The sequence below is a fragment of the Ambystoma mexicanum genome, chromosome 5p, assembly GCF_040938575.1.
Source record: "Ambystoma mexicanum isolate Mex_15411 chromosome 5p, UKY_AmexF1_1, whole genome shotgun sequence".
In the NCBI taxonomy this organism is placed as follows: domain Eukaryota; kingdom Metazoa; phylum Chordata; class Amphibia; order Caudata; family Ambystomatidae; genus Ambystoma; species Ambystoma mexicanum.
This window is the reverse complement of record NC_090930.1, coordinates 147,223,925-147,240,087: the sequence shown is the minus strand read 5'-3', so window position 1 is coordinate 147,240,087 and position 16,163 is coordinate 147,223,925. Positions and strand designations below refer to the sequence as shown.

Sequence of the window (16,163 nt, the reverse complement as noted above, 5' to 3'; positions counted from 1 at the left end):
GTGGGGGACTCCCACACAATAGTTCATCTAACCCTTCCTTCCCCCCTACCAAAGTGCCCCTGAGCAGTGCCCCCTTTTGCACGCAACCATCCAGGTGGCAAACATGCAAGGTGCAGAGTGCAGACACAGGCCTGCTAGCCCGCGTGCCTGCTCTGCGAATGCACACCTTGCAGGAATTCCTGCATTTGCACGCGGGACACCCTGGGTGCAAACGAGGGAACGCCCAGTGAAAAATGCACACCTTCCCTGTTACAGGTGGGGACTCCTGCCCCTTCTATAACACGACCTCTTATATAATAATTAACGAGTTCCCCCTACAGGAGAATGGAACTTTCTGACGCTTCCACCGGGGCTGCACATTGCATAGCAAGGACTTTGGTAATTAATCAATGCACAGAGTTGTTAATTAGCGAACGCAATCCTGTTTACTGCATAATGGTTGTCATGTTATCCTTGCATTTTATCACGATGCCACCTTGCAGCCCACCATGACGTTGAAACTGTGAAACGTCGTAGTATGTCAAGCACCAGGAAGTGAACTTGGGAAGGTGCACCGTCTTTGAAAGTTGCTAAATCGAGTCCTTGTTTTAAAGACGTGATCCACTTGCACTTCTCCTACAGCCGCCCCTGAGCTCCGGAACCCCACTTACCAGTGAGAAAGAGACATTGAACTCCGGAGCAGACACGCGGCACGGCACAACCAGCTGCCGGCCACTGTACACGAAGACGCTTTGAGCCACCTCTACCGGATTCACAAATGGCTGCAAGCTGTCTGTGGGCGACACAAGAAGAAGACATTCCAGATCAAACAGGACACACTAGGAAGCCATGCCTGCAGGGTACTGACACCTGCCCAACCCCCACTGTCTTGAAGAAACTGCAAAACTGTTATAGCTGTGCCGTACATTTAGGTGTGAATTATTTCAATCATTTGAACATGTAAACATTAGTAATATCTCAAGACTACAGTAGTTTTCAGCGGCAAAGTTACATATGGTGGCTATTTCGCAGGGAGCAAGTTTCCTTCGCCCCTCGGTCATGGCAATTATTCAGATTTGCAATATACTCCCACACAAAGATGGCGGTCAGGGTCAGGCATGGAATGGCAGACAGGCTGCCTGGCCTTCATAAAAATGGCCTCTGGGAATGGGAGATTTCCACATACTCCATCTTAAAATGTGGAACTCCAGCATTTATCCGCATAAGCATATATTGCTGCAAAAAGATGGGACTAAGCAAATATCCTTCTCCTGACTTTTTCTTAAAAAGAGCTGATGCAGACACATTTGGGAGAGAGCATACATATATTTCTATATACAGCACCATGCCAGAGATCAATCATAATAGGAGTACAGTACTTTATTTCTGCGATTTCTTTATTTTATTTATTTATTAATTTAAGTTTTTAAGTAAGGCGCTACTTGCCCTAAAGCCTCAGAGCGCATAATTTTATTTGCAAATAAGCCTGGACTACGTTAAACAAGAGAAAGACCAGTGAAGATGCCTCCTTCCAGAGGGAAGGGGGTAGGTTTTCGGCTCCAATGAATCCCGGTGTGAACCCGCAGAGGACCTTCATGTCTTGCGCTGGGATTCGTCCTACCATTCTTGGGCTGTGATCCCTGCCCCCTCCTTATCAGTGGATGAGGCTGGTGGAGACCTTGGAATCTGAAACTCCTCTCACTGTTCAACTGCTCTGTCTGTTTTCCTTCCATGAGTTTCGTTAGATGGGATGTGACTCCTCCCACTTCTTCCCTGCGGGATAGTGGGCCCAAATGAATGTCCAACCGCCTCTGCTGGTCCCGGTGGATGTTCATCGTTGTGGTGCAATACCTGTGCATTCACTTGCACTGGTGAATGCACCCCAGCGCTACAGTAATGGGGGTACGTAACGTTATTTGGATAATAACCTCAATTGCCAATTCTGGCCTCTTCACTGCACAGAGCGAGTGCTGCTGCTGTAGTGAAAACACCACAAGCAACACATCTCCCACTGCCTCTTGCTTGTTTGGGTTCCAGCATGTTCCAAATGTGCTCTTTACTCACTGACAGGGGTGTCACCGACCTCCTCAAATCTCTGGTGCTCCCTACCAGTGCTCCAATATCAGGTGAGCGTGACTATCCCACAAGCTGCCCTATTGGATTGCCGGGTCCCTCGCTCCTCTTCCCGGGTGTCGCCCTACGGTACATGCCTTGTCCACTTACTTCAAGTGACAGACATTGACTGGGGTGCCAGCTGCCTCCCCAAATCTCTCACAATGGCACTTCTGTGGTTCGGCCACAGCGTATACAAGAGCAACCCTAAGCCCAGCTCTCTGGGCTCCCAGTCACTCTCCTCCTCCTGCTGCCCTTCGTACTGCACGACTCTGCATGCACTTCATTTTATTTACCCTCCCTGCATTTCCTAGGTCTGCCTCCAACAACCAACAACCTCCTGCTTCTCTGAAAGGTGTTTGAGACTGGATACGAGATCCAGCCACGTGTCCCTCTTTATGACATGTGGTCAAACCTCCAACAAACCTATGAAAGTATCTGTCCTATGTTCGACATGTTTGAATCAACTGAAATGTGGGTTGTTCATCCTAGGCCTATTCACAAGTACCACTAGCTAGTGTGGTGAACCAGAAGAAGGAGTCGTACTAAGTACTGGCACGCTCAAGGGTGTTTATTTAAAATAAAATGAAAACGCCTATCTCGTCCTACTGCTACGAGGAAAGGTCCCTACTTAACAAACCAAAACTAAAGATGCTCATCAAATGTTCCAAAAGAAAGAGTCCTAAGTCGAAATCCTATTCATCTAACTGGCCCTGCCACTTAACAAAACTTAACAAAAAGGAGGCCGGAACAATAGCCTCTGTCTTTGGCTTCTGCCTGGCCCAACACTTAGATTCCTTTTCCACAGGAAGCAGATTTTAAAAGTTCATCAATTTCTTGTGGTTCATTCCTCAGCCTCTCTGCAGGTTCTGCATGTCACGTTTTTAAGTCTTTCCATATAGTTCATATGGTTTCCTTTACCTCAGAAAAGACAAGGCTTTCTTAATACAACTTCACCATTTCCCACTTGGTGTTTGACTGTGTCCTTGCCTTGTTTTCAGGTTCTTTCTCCTCTTAGTATTGAGCTCTAGATTTCTTGTTTCCAGGAACTCGGCAAAGCGTCTGCCTGTTTGGGTTTTCTGGACTCCTGTAACCCTTGTGGCTTCTCCAGCCTACAGTATCAATGCCTTTCAGTTTCCTAGGGCAATCCAAAGTCCTCTGGTGCTCTGATCGGCTTGCTTTGTCCCTATTTATGTTTATCAGGCACCAGTAACCCTTGTGGCTTTCCTAGCCTCGATTAAAGTCTCTATTCGTAACTCTCTATGGCGTTACCCTTTCAGGAGCATTCGCTTCCCTTCCGCTTCTTAGCTCGGCAGCAATTCCACTTCTCAAGTGGAGCTTAGAGATTCGCTCTCCCTTTGCTGCAGTCTGGTCTTGGCGTCAATTAACGTGCCCCTGGCCCACCACGGTTTCCAGGTGAGGTGGTAGCTTTACCGCCCCCATCTTTTTCTTGACCCAGGCCTCCTTGCCGGTCAGGATATCAACCTTCCGGCATCTTGTAAGCGTCTTGCAAGCATCTCGTTCACTCTACACACTATTGCGGGCTGCACAGTCTAGCGTGGCTCTGCCCCTTCTGGACTTCTTCCTGTCAATGGATCACCTCTGTGTAGGGTTCTCTCCTCCCATTCAAAGTTCCTTGTGGTTTTATGTACGTCATGACAACCAAAAGGGATGTGTCTTTCTTCTTTGACTGTGGCGTTCAGGCGGAATCCAGCATTACCTGAAGCCAAAGGGATTGAAGAAATTTCCCTATTTGGGAGTTCAAAACAGAAGTAACAACAGTCTTTCCGAATCCCATGTAGGCAGATGTTGTATTTCGGACCGGGTGTTCCTTATCGGAATGGGAACCCTTGTCCTCGAGAGGAGAGTCACTCCCAGTTAGTTCCCACTTGCTCAGACCCCTAAGAAGGGTCTGGCTTAGCGGGCACACCTCCCTAGTGTCAAAAGGGGTAGCACCCACATTGGGAGAAGGGATGAAGATTTGTCACACTAGACAACAGTTAACAAAAAACGAATTCATCATTCAAAATACTGTACTGTACTAGTTACTCTGAACTTGCAGGTGGCCAAAAGCTTTAACCGAAGAGAAGGACAGGTTGTGAGACGTGGCTAATATAAAGGCGCTCGTATTGGGAAACCTGGATATTACCTATTGGTCAAGATGTTCATCTGAACTTCTGTATGCATTGGGTATCCGTGGGGCACATTTTGATTGTAGGTTCTGCCATTAATGCGGTGAGTGTAATGAACTACAGCTGATGTGTTATGGAATGCAGCATTATGGAATGGTCCATTTCAATGCTCAAACCATGACAGCTAATCTCGGTTATGTCCAATGTGATTGAACAACTGGACTGGACTCCCCTGCTTTGCTTCATTGTATCCTATATGATTTAACACTAATACCTCTACATCTTTTGTAACCAAAGCATGGTACAGCAGAGCCACCCACTCCATCATAATGAGACCCTTGAAGCGGTGAATGGGGGACAAACCAGATCTCCCAAGTCTTCCTAATGCTGTTGAGAAACGCATAGAAAGCATGCGCCTTTTATAGGTATCTATCGCCATCTGGGGCAGGTAATTGGGGAAACACATGCTGCCTAGCTTGAAAAGAGGGGTGTAGGTCCATACAAGGAACGGGACCTGTACTGTGAACACAATTTCACAGAAAAGCATACAACATAGATAGGAATCAGGCATGTGTGCTTGGTGTGCGATGGTAAACCCCAATTAGTTAGTCAACAGGACACCAGCAGAACCAATTCCCAACTAAGCAGGCAGGCTGAACGATGAAATGGAATGCTGATATACTAGTGTGATTTAGTTGTATAAACGTTCTACACAAACTATACAGTTCATACAAATTTAAAACACATTAAACCATGATTCATGGAACTGTGGAAAGTGTATTTTTGCAGTGCAAAGTCAGTACTAAGTCATTTTTGCAGTACAATGAATCAGGGTTGTAATCTTAAATCGTAAAAACAGAACAAATCCTAGTCAGTCATAATACAATAGTCCATAACACATCAGCTGTACTTCATTACACTAACCGCATTATTGCCAGTTGGTTATGCTGTCACCGCCTAGTAAGCGCTCTTGTGTCACCGGGACATTCATATATGTGATGGCTGTTTAAGCACCGAAGCCAGAATAAGTCAGATCTTATCAAATCAAATGGATAGGCAAATGTTGAGAGATAATTATAATAAGACTCCACCAAGATGTCACTTTATGTCAACAAGTGTCTCAGCATTTCTATGGTTCCTCTGTTCTTACAGATTCGCCAGATTCGGAGTTCCTTCAGGATTGTATTCCTTGGGTCTAAGGCCGCGAGACAGGCCAGCACATTCATGCAGAGTAATGCATACGTTCTCCCGAGTTTTAAGGAGAGGAATTGCATTTAATATTCTTGAGCCTGCTTAAAGTAAGTAGCAGTGATTGGTTCAAGGATATTTTTCCTTTTTTACAAATTCACACCAAGTCTGAGACAGATAGCCAGGCACGTCTGGCATATACAGATTGAAAAACCGGGGTGCCAGAACCTCTGTGTAAGACCAACATTAGTCGCAACTGGTTCGGTTAGACCACCGTGGTTGTCGAGGCGCAATTGAACAGTGACGTTTCTGTAAAAGAGTCTAGATCGTAGATCGTATGCCCCATTTCATCAATTTGGCCCAAAGTTGATGTCTCTTTACACTATCAAAGGCCATGGTGTAGTCTATAAAAGTGACCTACAGCGGCAGGCTTTTGCCCTTCTTGGCCCTGGCAGTTAGACTCTTTCGGATGACGTTGTTATGAGCCGTGGAACATTGATTCCGAAAAACCTGATTGTAATATATGCAAGATTTTACGTTGCTGTGCCCAGTTCGTCAACTCCTCTTGTAATAATGACGCAAACAGTTTGCTAGGGGCAGGGGCGTTGCTAGGGGGGGGCTAAGAGGGCTATAGCCCCTGATCTTTTGGTTGTAGCCCCGGATAGAATCTCAGGAGCTACAGCCAAAAGACTAGCTAGCCCCCAGTCCCAACAGTTCCGACATCAGCTTAGCCCCGGGTCTTTTCCAGACCTAGCAACTCCCCTGGCTCGGGGCATCTATCATCGCTAGGAGTCTATAATTAAGAGGATTAAGTCTGTCCCCCGTTTTAAAAATGGGGATCAGGATAGACTTCTGCCAAGAGTATAACATCCTACCCTCCAAAAGGACTTTTCTGAAGATACATTGTAATAACCGTACCCAGACTTCGCAATTAGGTTTGAAGTTTGCGTTTGACAGGCCATATGGGCCGGGGCTTGAGAAGATTATAAATTCTTGATTCTATTTTCAGGGGTGGTAGCATCAACAGCAAGAATTTGAAGTTTGGTATCTCCATGAAATGTGGTGGTAGTGACGGGCTCTTCGTAGAATAGCTGTCGTACATGAGATGACCATGTAACTTTATAAATGGGGTTAATTTGATCTACCTAATTTACGGACTGATGTTTGCCATAAGTATTCCAGAATTTTCCACTGTCGTTCGACGCTAGTATCCGAAGAATTCATTGACCATCAGCAGTCCGTGTTGTTTGAGGATGCCTGTTTAGGCAGGCACGATAGGCAGATGTATCGCACTTGATAAGAGTTCTGGCACCATCCAGAATTCTATGAAAGATTTTTCAGGTTTTTCCAAATATTGCGCTTCTGCGCTTTCCTTTCTTGTGCTATCACTGTATCATATTTTCTTAAGTGTGTAGAAAGACCGATGCCGATATAATCCCCCTGCCCACTTCTAACATATTGGACCCACACAGGGGCAGGACTTTAATGTTTCACAACTAACCCTTACTTGGAAATAAGGAGGAGAGGCTCCGCCCAGAAGGGGAGGAAGTGAATGAAAGGGACAAATGCGAATCAGGATTAGAGAAACTAAGGAACACAAATGGCAAGCAATCCGAGCACCTATTGTCCCAAGCTCTGTATTATCCACATTATAAAAGGCAGCAGCTCTTCACTAGCTTTCTAGGGGTAGGGGCAGGATGGCAAGTTATCCAAGCTGAAGAAGACTTCTAGAAAGTCTAGGACAAGAGAGTTTCAATGAAGGCATCTCACCATTCCAGGAGGTGACCAGGGTCATTGAGGGCTAGATCCACCAAGACCACAAGAATGATGTTCGGACTTTGGTACCTTGCTTTCTAGAACAGGGCCTCGAGCGTTGGGTGCAGGAACAGGTCATTCTAGAACAAGGGATGCACCGTATTGTTTGACCTATCCAGTCACCGATAATCACCCTAGAACACCCCTCTTTTTGGTTTTACCTAATCCAACACGCGTTCCCACACTTCCCTTGTCCCTAATACCACAGTGAACTCTGTTACTGTTGTTTGCGTGTCATTGGACTCCTTTGTGACACCACTAACAGCCTGAATTTAACTGTAACTTGTCCTCAGTGATTCACCTCTAAGTACTCAACATCCCCAGCGAGCCCCACAGTCCATGGACCACATCCATAGTGCTTCCCCAGTAATGCACCCATACAGTCTAAAGCCTTATCCCATCTGGGAGCATATGATGCGTACTTCTGATGCAACACATCATACTCTGTCACCATGTCTGCATCCAATACAGAACCTACAATCTTTCTTCACAGTCTATACATTTCCTCTTTTATAATGTACGAATGAACTTATCCACAGCAAAACCTGCTAATTGCTAGAATAGCATGATGGGGCCTGCTATCTGACTTCAGGTCCGTTAGGGGACATGAGGCATTAATGGATATTATGGCCCAGTAGAGGAGCATGCATCAGTGGGGAGGATAAAAAGGCTTAGGAAACACCCAGTATTTATTTATTTAATATTTATAAGTGTGGCCCCTTGCGCGCTGTTCAGAGTGTTGGTAGCCAGCATTTGGGCTGCCATCTTTTAACAGCAGCGTTGTACTGTGAGGTCTGTGCATCGGTATGCGCCTCCATTGGAATTAGTCCTTAGTCAGGTGTTGTTGAAAGAGCCATGTTTTCACAGATTTGCAAAACTGGCGAATTGTGAGGGCGTTTTGATCTGACACCGGGTTCGAGTTCCAGAGGCTGGGTACATGACAAGGCAAGGATTTTATTAGGGTCCTCTCTTTGCACATGAGTTGTGATTCAAGCCGGTTGATCGATTTGCTGCGCGAGGAGCGTGTGCCACAAGATGCTGCCGTCGCGGGCATTTTGTGTTTTTTTTTTGTTTTTTTGCATTATTGCAGCGCGGTTCATGGTCTTGGGCGGCTGACTCTGGCCGGATCCCGAGATCCGGCTCCATATCTGGTGCCGGATCTCGGATCCGCCGAACCCCGGCACAATGACCAGCACTGCATAACAAAACTTATGCAGTGAGGTAGAATCCAGCTGTTTTCCATGCTTGAGACCACAGCGGGGCGGAGGCAGTGGGGGGGGGGGTGAGGCAGCACAGCTGAATGCATGCTCTAATAATCCCAATCCGGGCTCAGGGAGTGGAGCACGGAACTCAAGGGTGTGTCACAGGAAAGGTCACTCCATCGGCAAGTTTAAGAATAATGCGGAGTCCCCACAGCTGAAAGCTATGTCTTGAACATATAAGGCCCTGCCTTCTTAGCTCATGTTTTGTCATATGTAGTGCCATTTTCTGACCATGCAAGGCTCAGTGAGAGCACTGCATGGGAAAGACGATCACATTCGTGGTTTGGTTGTTAGTTTGGAACCAAAATAAAATGTTTGAGTCTCTGCATGCCATTGCAAGATTGTGGTCTGGTTCAAAACATGGTTATTCAATCTAGACCAATGTGTCTACCATTTCTCCTTTGTATTTGTATTTATTGATTTATAAAGCGCTTTACACCAAAGCGCTTTACACCAAAGCGCTGTACAAGTGAACAACTTAATACATAAAACATAAACATAAAACTTTGCACCAGTACTCTAAAGTAGTATGTCCATCTTCTAGACTTCAAGTACCAGGATGCCAGAAATAGTTATGGTGCGCTAAAAAATGAATAAATACATACAATAGAAATAATTGTGTTAAATTATATACATTTTATTTTTTACTAAGCATTAATTACAGCTATGGCGAGGAGGCTTGCCCCCATAATGGCCCAATCTGCTGGGCAAAGCTGGATTTACCATTTTTAGCACCCAGTCACGTTTATGCTGGAAGCTTATTTGGTTTTTATTGTAGATGAAACTGTATTGTGAGATACGCGTGAGCCCGACTACTCGTAAAGAATGGCTGATGGGAGGTGCAGTAACAGGACAGAAGTCCTTCGACTATGTCTACCACCTCAACGCGTGCCTGCAACATGACTGCAGAGGACCGCTGGCAGGTGAATGGGGGGGGTCTGTGGAGGAGGAACATTGGAGAGAGGGGAGTGACGGAGGAAAGGGTCTGAAGTAGGGTAGAAAGGAGGTGGCAGAGACAAGAGGGAAAGCAGGGCAAGGAGCAATGAACAGAAACATGGCGGCTGGGAGGATGGCACTGGAGGGAGGTATGGAATGCGTGCTTGTAGCAACCAGCCTCAGCCCGCGACCCTAGCCTCCTGTTTGGATGGTGCCACTTGCCCAGGTGCTAATGTTGGTTCTTACAGATGACACAGGAATCACACAGCCTGACTGGTAATGTCTGGTTCTATAGTGGTTCTGGTGTGTGATGCTGTACTATTGTATAGGTCTGGCTCTAGTCCTGAATTTGGTCAGGTAAGATACGCTCCAACATGATTTTGAGACTGGGGCACAGGGTCAGAGGTCACATGATTCTCTAAGACGCGCTTTTGCAGGCTGCACTGATCTACAGGACTGGATGTGAGCTCCTTCTGCTACCAAATGAATACATGCCATGAACTCCCAGAATTGTACATGCCATAGTGGTGTTATGATATGATATGATAGGTTATTTATAACATGCTTAATACCCAGAGGTTTCTAAACGCGGACCCGGGGATCAAGCCTGTGGTGCTCCGTGTCGTCTTGCTTCCAAGGCAAGCACATTGCCCCTGAGCTACCCTCCCGACACTTGTGCTGTTACCAGTGCCTAATTTGTGGGGGTGTTTGCCAGGGCTCAGCCCTAGCCCTTACCTTTGAGCCCTGCCACTTATTGTCTCAGACTCACTTTAATTATGAAGTAGTGATAGTCAGTGCATCCATCACCCACAATGAGCAGGTGCGAGCTGTTGTGTAACCCAAACCATGTCAACACTGTGGGGAGCAACAATGGGTGGTGGCAGCACTGGTGGGGAAATGCCCACCTGCAGTGTCACAGGAGTGCTAGAAAATGTTTGGGCTCTGGCACTTACTTTTTTACTAATTATGCACTCACCATGGGAGCGTAAGATGATTCTTGCGAAGCAGCTTATTGCCCGCTCCGCATTGTCCTGCTGTTTTCGTCCTGTCTGAGCTGCGGTGCCTCTGCAGTGTTCTTTCTGCAAACACAAGAAGCTTCATGCTAGGAACAGCCAATGAAAACGCCCTCAAGGTTCCAAGCTGGAGTCGATTCCACACAGTGGCGTCCATGTGCACAGCTGCAGATCCGGACCTGTTCTCCAACTTTCACGAGGCTAAATGCGGAGTAAATGGCTTCTTGTGTCCCCAAGTAGCTGCTTGTCCCACATCTGACCACGCACTGGCCGCAGCCACCGCCCGCCGGGAGTATGTAAAACAAAGAAGGAATTGAGGACCGGTGGCTCACTCCCACAGTGTAATGAAGATAAGGACTCACTTGAAATTCAGTGGTGGTCTTATGGCAACCAGTCAAAGCACAAGCCATGAAAGTGTCTAGCAAAGACTGCAAGTGGGCTCAGGGAGGAGAAGGTCAGGATAAGAGATGCTGCAGTGTTGAAAGGGCCCAGCTCCCTAAGGTAACCCTCCCGCAGAAAGGCACACACTGCAACTGCCACAGTCATATGGCACCATCTGGGGAACGGCATACTTTGTGTGTGGCTATTATTGAGTGGTGCTATAAAAACATTCTTTCTCAATAACTTAATAACCACAAGAACGGTCTCCCGCTGTTCTCACGATGTAAATTAATTTGTGGTAATTTACTTTGTGTAAATTACTTCGAAATTACTTCGACCTTATACATATTTGTTGGGTTAAGGGGTAAAAGGGGGGTGGAGAAGGAGGTAGCGGTGGGAGTGAAGGGGGAAGGGGTTATTGGAGGGATGCCCCATTATAAACCAAAAATGTCTAAGTAAAAAGTCAAAGCAATTTCAAAGAGACCTTCTCCCAAGTGGAAACATCTCTTTTGAAAAGCTGCTTATTTGTGTTCTATTCTCTTTCGACTTTGGTGCACTGTGGTGCACTGCGGTGCACAGCACATTTCAGTCTATTTCAGTTTACATCTATGAGCAGCCATGTTTAATGCGTAGCATTACGTTTCTTAAACCCCTTTTCATAGTGCTATACTAAGTGAGTGAGTGTGAGTCATCAGTCAGTCAATCTATGGCCTTCTCTTTCACAAGATAATGCCCGAGCAATGGCCATTTTTGGCAAGTCCAAGGGCAATGTTTCTTGTACTCAGCAGTTGTTAAGTAGGCCCTCCATTGTTAGGGGGACCATATTTTTTTTAAATCCGGGCAGGCCATAAACATAGAAGTAGGACTAACGTAAATACAAATACAAATGTATTTACGTTAGTCCTACTTCCATTTCGCGGGCCTGTTATGGAGGCGGGGACGGGGTGTGCTCATAAGCACACTCCTCTCATTGGAGGAGAGTGGCCAGGGAGGGGAAGGGGAGAACATGGGGCGTGAAAAGCATTTCATGCCCCCATTCGCTCAGGAAGAGTTCTGCCAGGACTCAATTTCGGGATTTCGAAATCGGGTCACTGACCGTAGGCACCCACCATTGGAAACACCGTACGTGGTTCACAAAATGAAAAAACTCCCAGGACCCTGGGACAGAGGGCGATGTCCTCAGACTGGCCCGGGAAAACTGGGATGTCTGGTCACCCTATGCATTGTACCCCAGGGTACTGAGGGACATCGCTGGCATGTCTACTAGAATTCCATGGGAAGATTCTATAAGGAGTCCACATTTAAATAAATGTATGTGGTCAATGTCCATTGCATTGTTTCAAGCCCTCGACCATCACCTGGTAATAGTGCCGTTAGTGTCACAAGTCTGAAATGTGTCTTTGGAGATCTTGGCCACATTGCTCTCACCAAGGTGGCTAGCTCCAGCCCTACAGATAACAAGTGAATCGGACATGTGTACTCCCTACAAATAGGTAAAAACTCCCCAAAAATCAAAATAGGCAGTAAAAGTACTGCCCACAAAAATAGGAAAGAGACAAGAAGACCCTTGTGCCTCTGCTTTCACCCTACACAGCTACATGGGTATGTTTGGACCAGTTTTCGCAGAAGAATAGCTCAGGGGTAACACGCTCGCCTTGGTAGCGCAAGACAAACACGAACACGAACACAGGTTCGATCCCCATGTTCGTGCTTAGAAACCTCTGGGTATTAAGCGCGTTATAAATAACCAATTACAATTACAAGTAGTCCACAGGAAGAAACTACTACTATAACTGCCTGATCAGAAGAAGTAAACAAGTATCTTTTAAGGTGCACGAACAACTAGTTGCAAAGAAATAATGATTACAAAAAACAGGGATTAAAATACCTGCACTTCAAAATCTTATCTGGAACACTGGGTAGCCATCCTGAGCTGTTCCGGAAGGGTGTTGGGGGGATTATGGCCTTCCATGTGACACTGCATAAGAAGCTACTGTTAGGTATGCAGGGTAATGCTGGGATATCTGAGTGTGAGTCTTAAGTGTGTATTTGTGTCACCCAGTGGTTACCCAAAGGCGTGTAGGTATTGAATGACTGGCATATGTGCTGGGTGAAAATGTTATATGTATATTTATAATGGTATTTATCGAGCGCGGACCTCGCTCCGAGAAGCAAGAGAGCGCTTAACAGAGGTATGTGTGCTGTGCTCGATTTCAGGCTTTATGCAGGTCGATTCGAGCGTGCAAGCCGTCTGATGAGCAAGTTTCCTAGGAGACTGTGCATGTGCTAGCATGGTGTGACATGCGTCATGTGTGTTCATGTGACTTGTGCAGTGTGGCTAATGTCAGAGTGTGTGAAGTTAGTTTGAGTGCATAGTTTCCTCTGGGAGTGGACAGGTGTGGTTCTGTGTGTGTGGGTCTGTAGCTTAGTTGTTGTGTCTGACTTGTGCAGTGCGCATGCTGTTGGTTCTGGTGCATGGTAGATCTGAATGTATGAGTTGAATGATCAGTGCATTTCTTGGAGGCAGAGGCGTTGCTAGGGAGGGGGCGTTGGGGATTATAGCCCGGGTCTTTTGGTTGCAGCCCCGGATAGAAGCACAGCGGCTAGTGGGCTTCAACCAAAAGGCTAGCTAGCCCTGAGTCCCGACAGGCCTGACATTAGTGTAGCCCCGGATCTTTTCCAGACCTAGAAACACCCCTGCTTGGAGCGCTGTGCTGGTGTGGGTGTAATGTAGTGTGTTTGGGTGTTCAGCGTGTTGATTGCTCGATTTGAGTGTATTCATAGATTCGTTCTTACACCCATTTAAACAATAAATAAAGCAAATGACCTAAAAGCCCTTTAGCTGTATGCATATTCCCCTTTAATGACCAGAAGCTGATAATATTAAAACGGTGGAAAACAATCCCAGAAGAATTCACATTACAAAAAAAGAAAACTATGACGACGTCTGGGGCCGGTTCACATAAACTATACTTTTTTGTTTGCTGCTAAATTGAAGGAGGTGCACATTTTGCACTGTTTCGCAACACATTTAAGTGTCACTAGTCCTATTTTGCACAGCTTTGTTGGGCTGTTGTTCTTCCACAGTATCCTGTAATCACCCCACAACCAGTAGCAGGGGAGGCCTGGCAGGTTGCACTGCAGATCTAACCCCTGACTCTGGCACCCCCTAAGTGTGTTATGCGTGCACTCTGTAAATTAAACTGTTTTGCCAATCATACACTATTTTCAGGGACCTATACTAATACAAGCAACCGGACAGTATTGAAAAATTAGCACTGCCTAGAATTCTGTCCGGGTATAATCTCTGATCTAGAACGGTGTAAACCATAGACAAGGCATGCGCTAAATTGAACAGTTAAACGTGTGATCTGGCCCCTGGTCTCCTTTCTCTGTTCCCCATTTGCAACATGTTTTCCATGGCTCCTCCGGCATCAAAGCACGAGCCCCAGTATAGTGGGCGAGGGACGGGTTGGACGCTGCTGTGCTCCCGTCCATAGAGCTGGCCGAACTCCACTGCTCCCGCTGCGCGCATCGTGGCCATCTTGGCATTCCCGTCACTGGGCAGGGGAGAGCTGTGTGGTTTGGCCGAAGAAGAATCACTCGGCCTGGCCGTCCATGTCGCCTCTGGGAGGACGCTAGAACAGAGCCAGAGGGCCCAGCTGGACTCTGGCCAGTCGAGAGGAGTTGTCCAAACAGGACACCGGGCTCACAACAAGTCTGAAGCCATCTACGTGTTGCTCTGGGATATTTTGGCTATCCTCATGCTTTGAAATGTCAGCAACCAGGGACAGGTAAACACGGTAAACAAGGCCACCATTTGTGTGTGCCCTCAGACTGGTTTCAGAGGACTGGAAGCCTCACTCACTTAAAGAAAATTAAGGTTACAGTGTCACAGACCCAGCGAGTTGTTATATAGATATATCTAAAAGAGTAAGAGTTATAATCAGATTGTGCACGTGGTAAATTTAAACACAAGCCAAGCACAACGGCCAATACAGAAAATGGGCATGCGTTTGCCATCGGGGTGAGTTAAAAGAGTTTCTCGGCATGCACAATGTGCTTTGTGGTATCCAGCAACGTACATATGCAGCGTTTGAACAACGCAATTAAAGTCATGTTGAACCCTTGCAGCTAAGAAGCCCCCTTTAAGCACTAGACTCTTGGAATTAACACACACTAATAAACTCTCAGCAACCCGCACGCACTTCACCACACCTGCAGCAACAACCACACCACACTGACCCCCAAACAACAGCACATGACGGACTAAGAACCGAATAACACACCAATATGCTCCCCGAACGGCGTTAACCGAACCGAAGCTGCCAACGCTACTTCATAGCTCCCTTGCTCTTCTCCAAACTTTGCCCCACTAACACGCCTCGCCTAACGTACCCGCTCTGTTTCAGATCTGACAGAGCGCCAGGGGACCACTCTGGTGGTGATAGTGCGCGGTGAATATATCCATTAACATTAACAAGAAAGACACCCAGAGGGGTATCCAATGAGTCGCCCCGTCATTTCGGTTTGCCTGATAGTGCTGGAGAAATGCACTGTTTAATGCTTTTTGGATCTTACTCGTTGTATATCGATGAAACTAGACTACTTACTGGAATGGAATGCCTAAACATGAGACATATCATGTTTATTTTGCAGCTATTGATCTTTGCAGGCCCATCGCCTATCATCACTAGCACTTGTGAGAACCAACAATATTTATTCTATTACTCCCTACAAATATTTAATATCATGAAATCTGTCTCCCACAAAAGTTGTCCGTGAGGTCGACACCCGTTGCTGAAAGAAAAAGAATTATTGTTTGAGAAAAGAAGAAAGTACAGATACACCCACAAAATTATTTGTGCTTTAGCAGGGTGCACAAAATGTGGGGATGAAATGACAGTAACAGCCCGCGTTCTGAGTCATCCTCAGCTGGGACGTCATTTCACCAAATTGCCTGGGATAGCGGAAGTGACATCACATGACCCTTGTCCTCTGATGACATCACAGGCAGTGATGTCATTTGACCCCACCCCAAAGTGACACCATGGAAAGCGATGGAACACAACCGTTTACCCCTTGACAAAACAGGAAGTGCCATCACATAGCATTGTTTCTAAGTAACTATGAAAGATCTGGTTACAATATCACTGTAACATGATATACATTTCATACAAGAATGGATCACCATGTGTATAGTAACAAAAAACATGGTATAACTGGAACTTGCGAAAAGGAAAATACATAGTCCGAAATGGATGCTTATTCTACTCTAAATGCTTTTTGGAGGATTTTGTCTGCATTGTGAATTTGAGGTGTTTAAGAACAGATTAAATCAGTGA

General features: G+C 46.3%; 1 protein-coding gene across 3 annotated transcripts in view; it reads right to left on the bottom strand.

Moving 5' to 3' along the window:
* The window catches only part of LOC138480803 (vascular endothelial growth factor receptor kdr-like), a 1,018,894-nt gene that overhangs the window by 709,124 nt on the left and 293,607 nt on the right, over positions 1-16,163 (bottom strand). For all 3 annotated transcript variants that reach the window (XM_069612549.1, XM_069612547.1, XM_069612548.1), the window contains exon 4: positions 651-772. In XM_069612549.1, the coding sequence (XP_069468650.1) occupies positions 651-772 (122 nt within the window). The remainder of the gene's footprint in view (positions 1-650; positions 773-16,163) is intronic.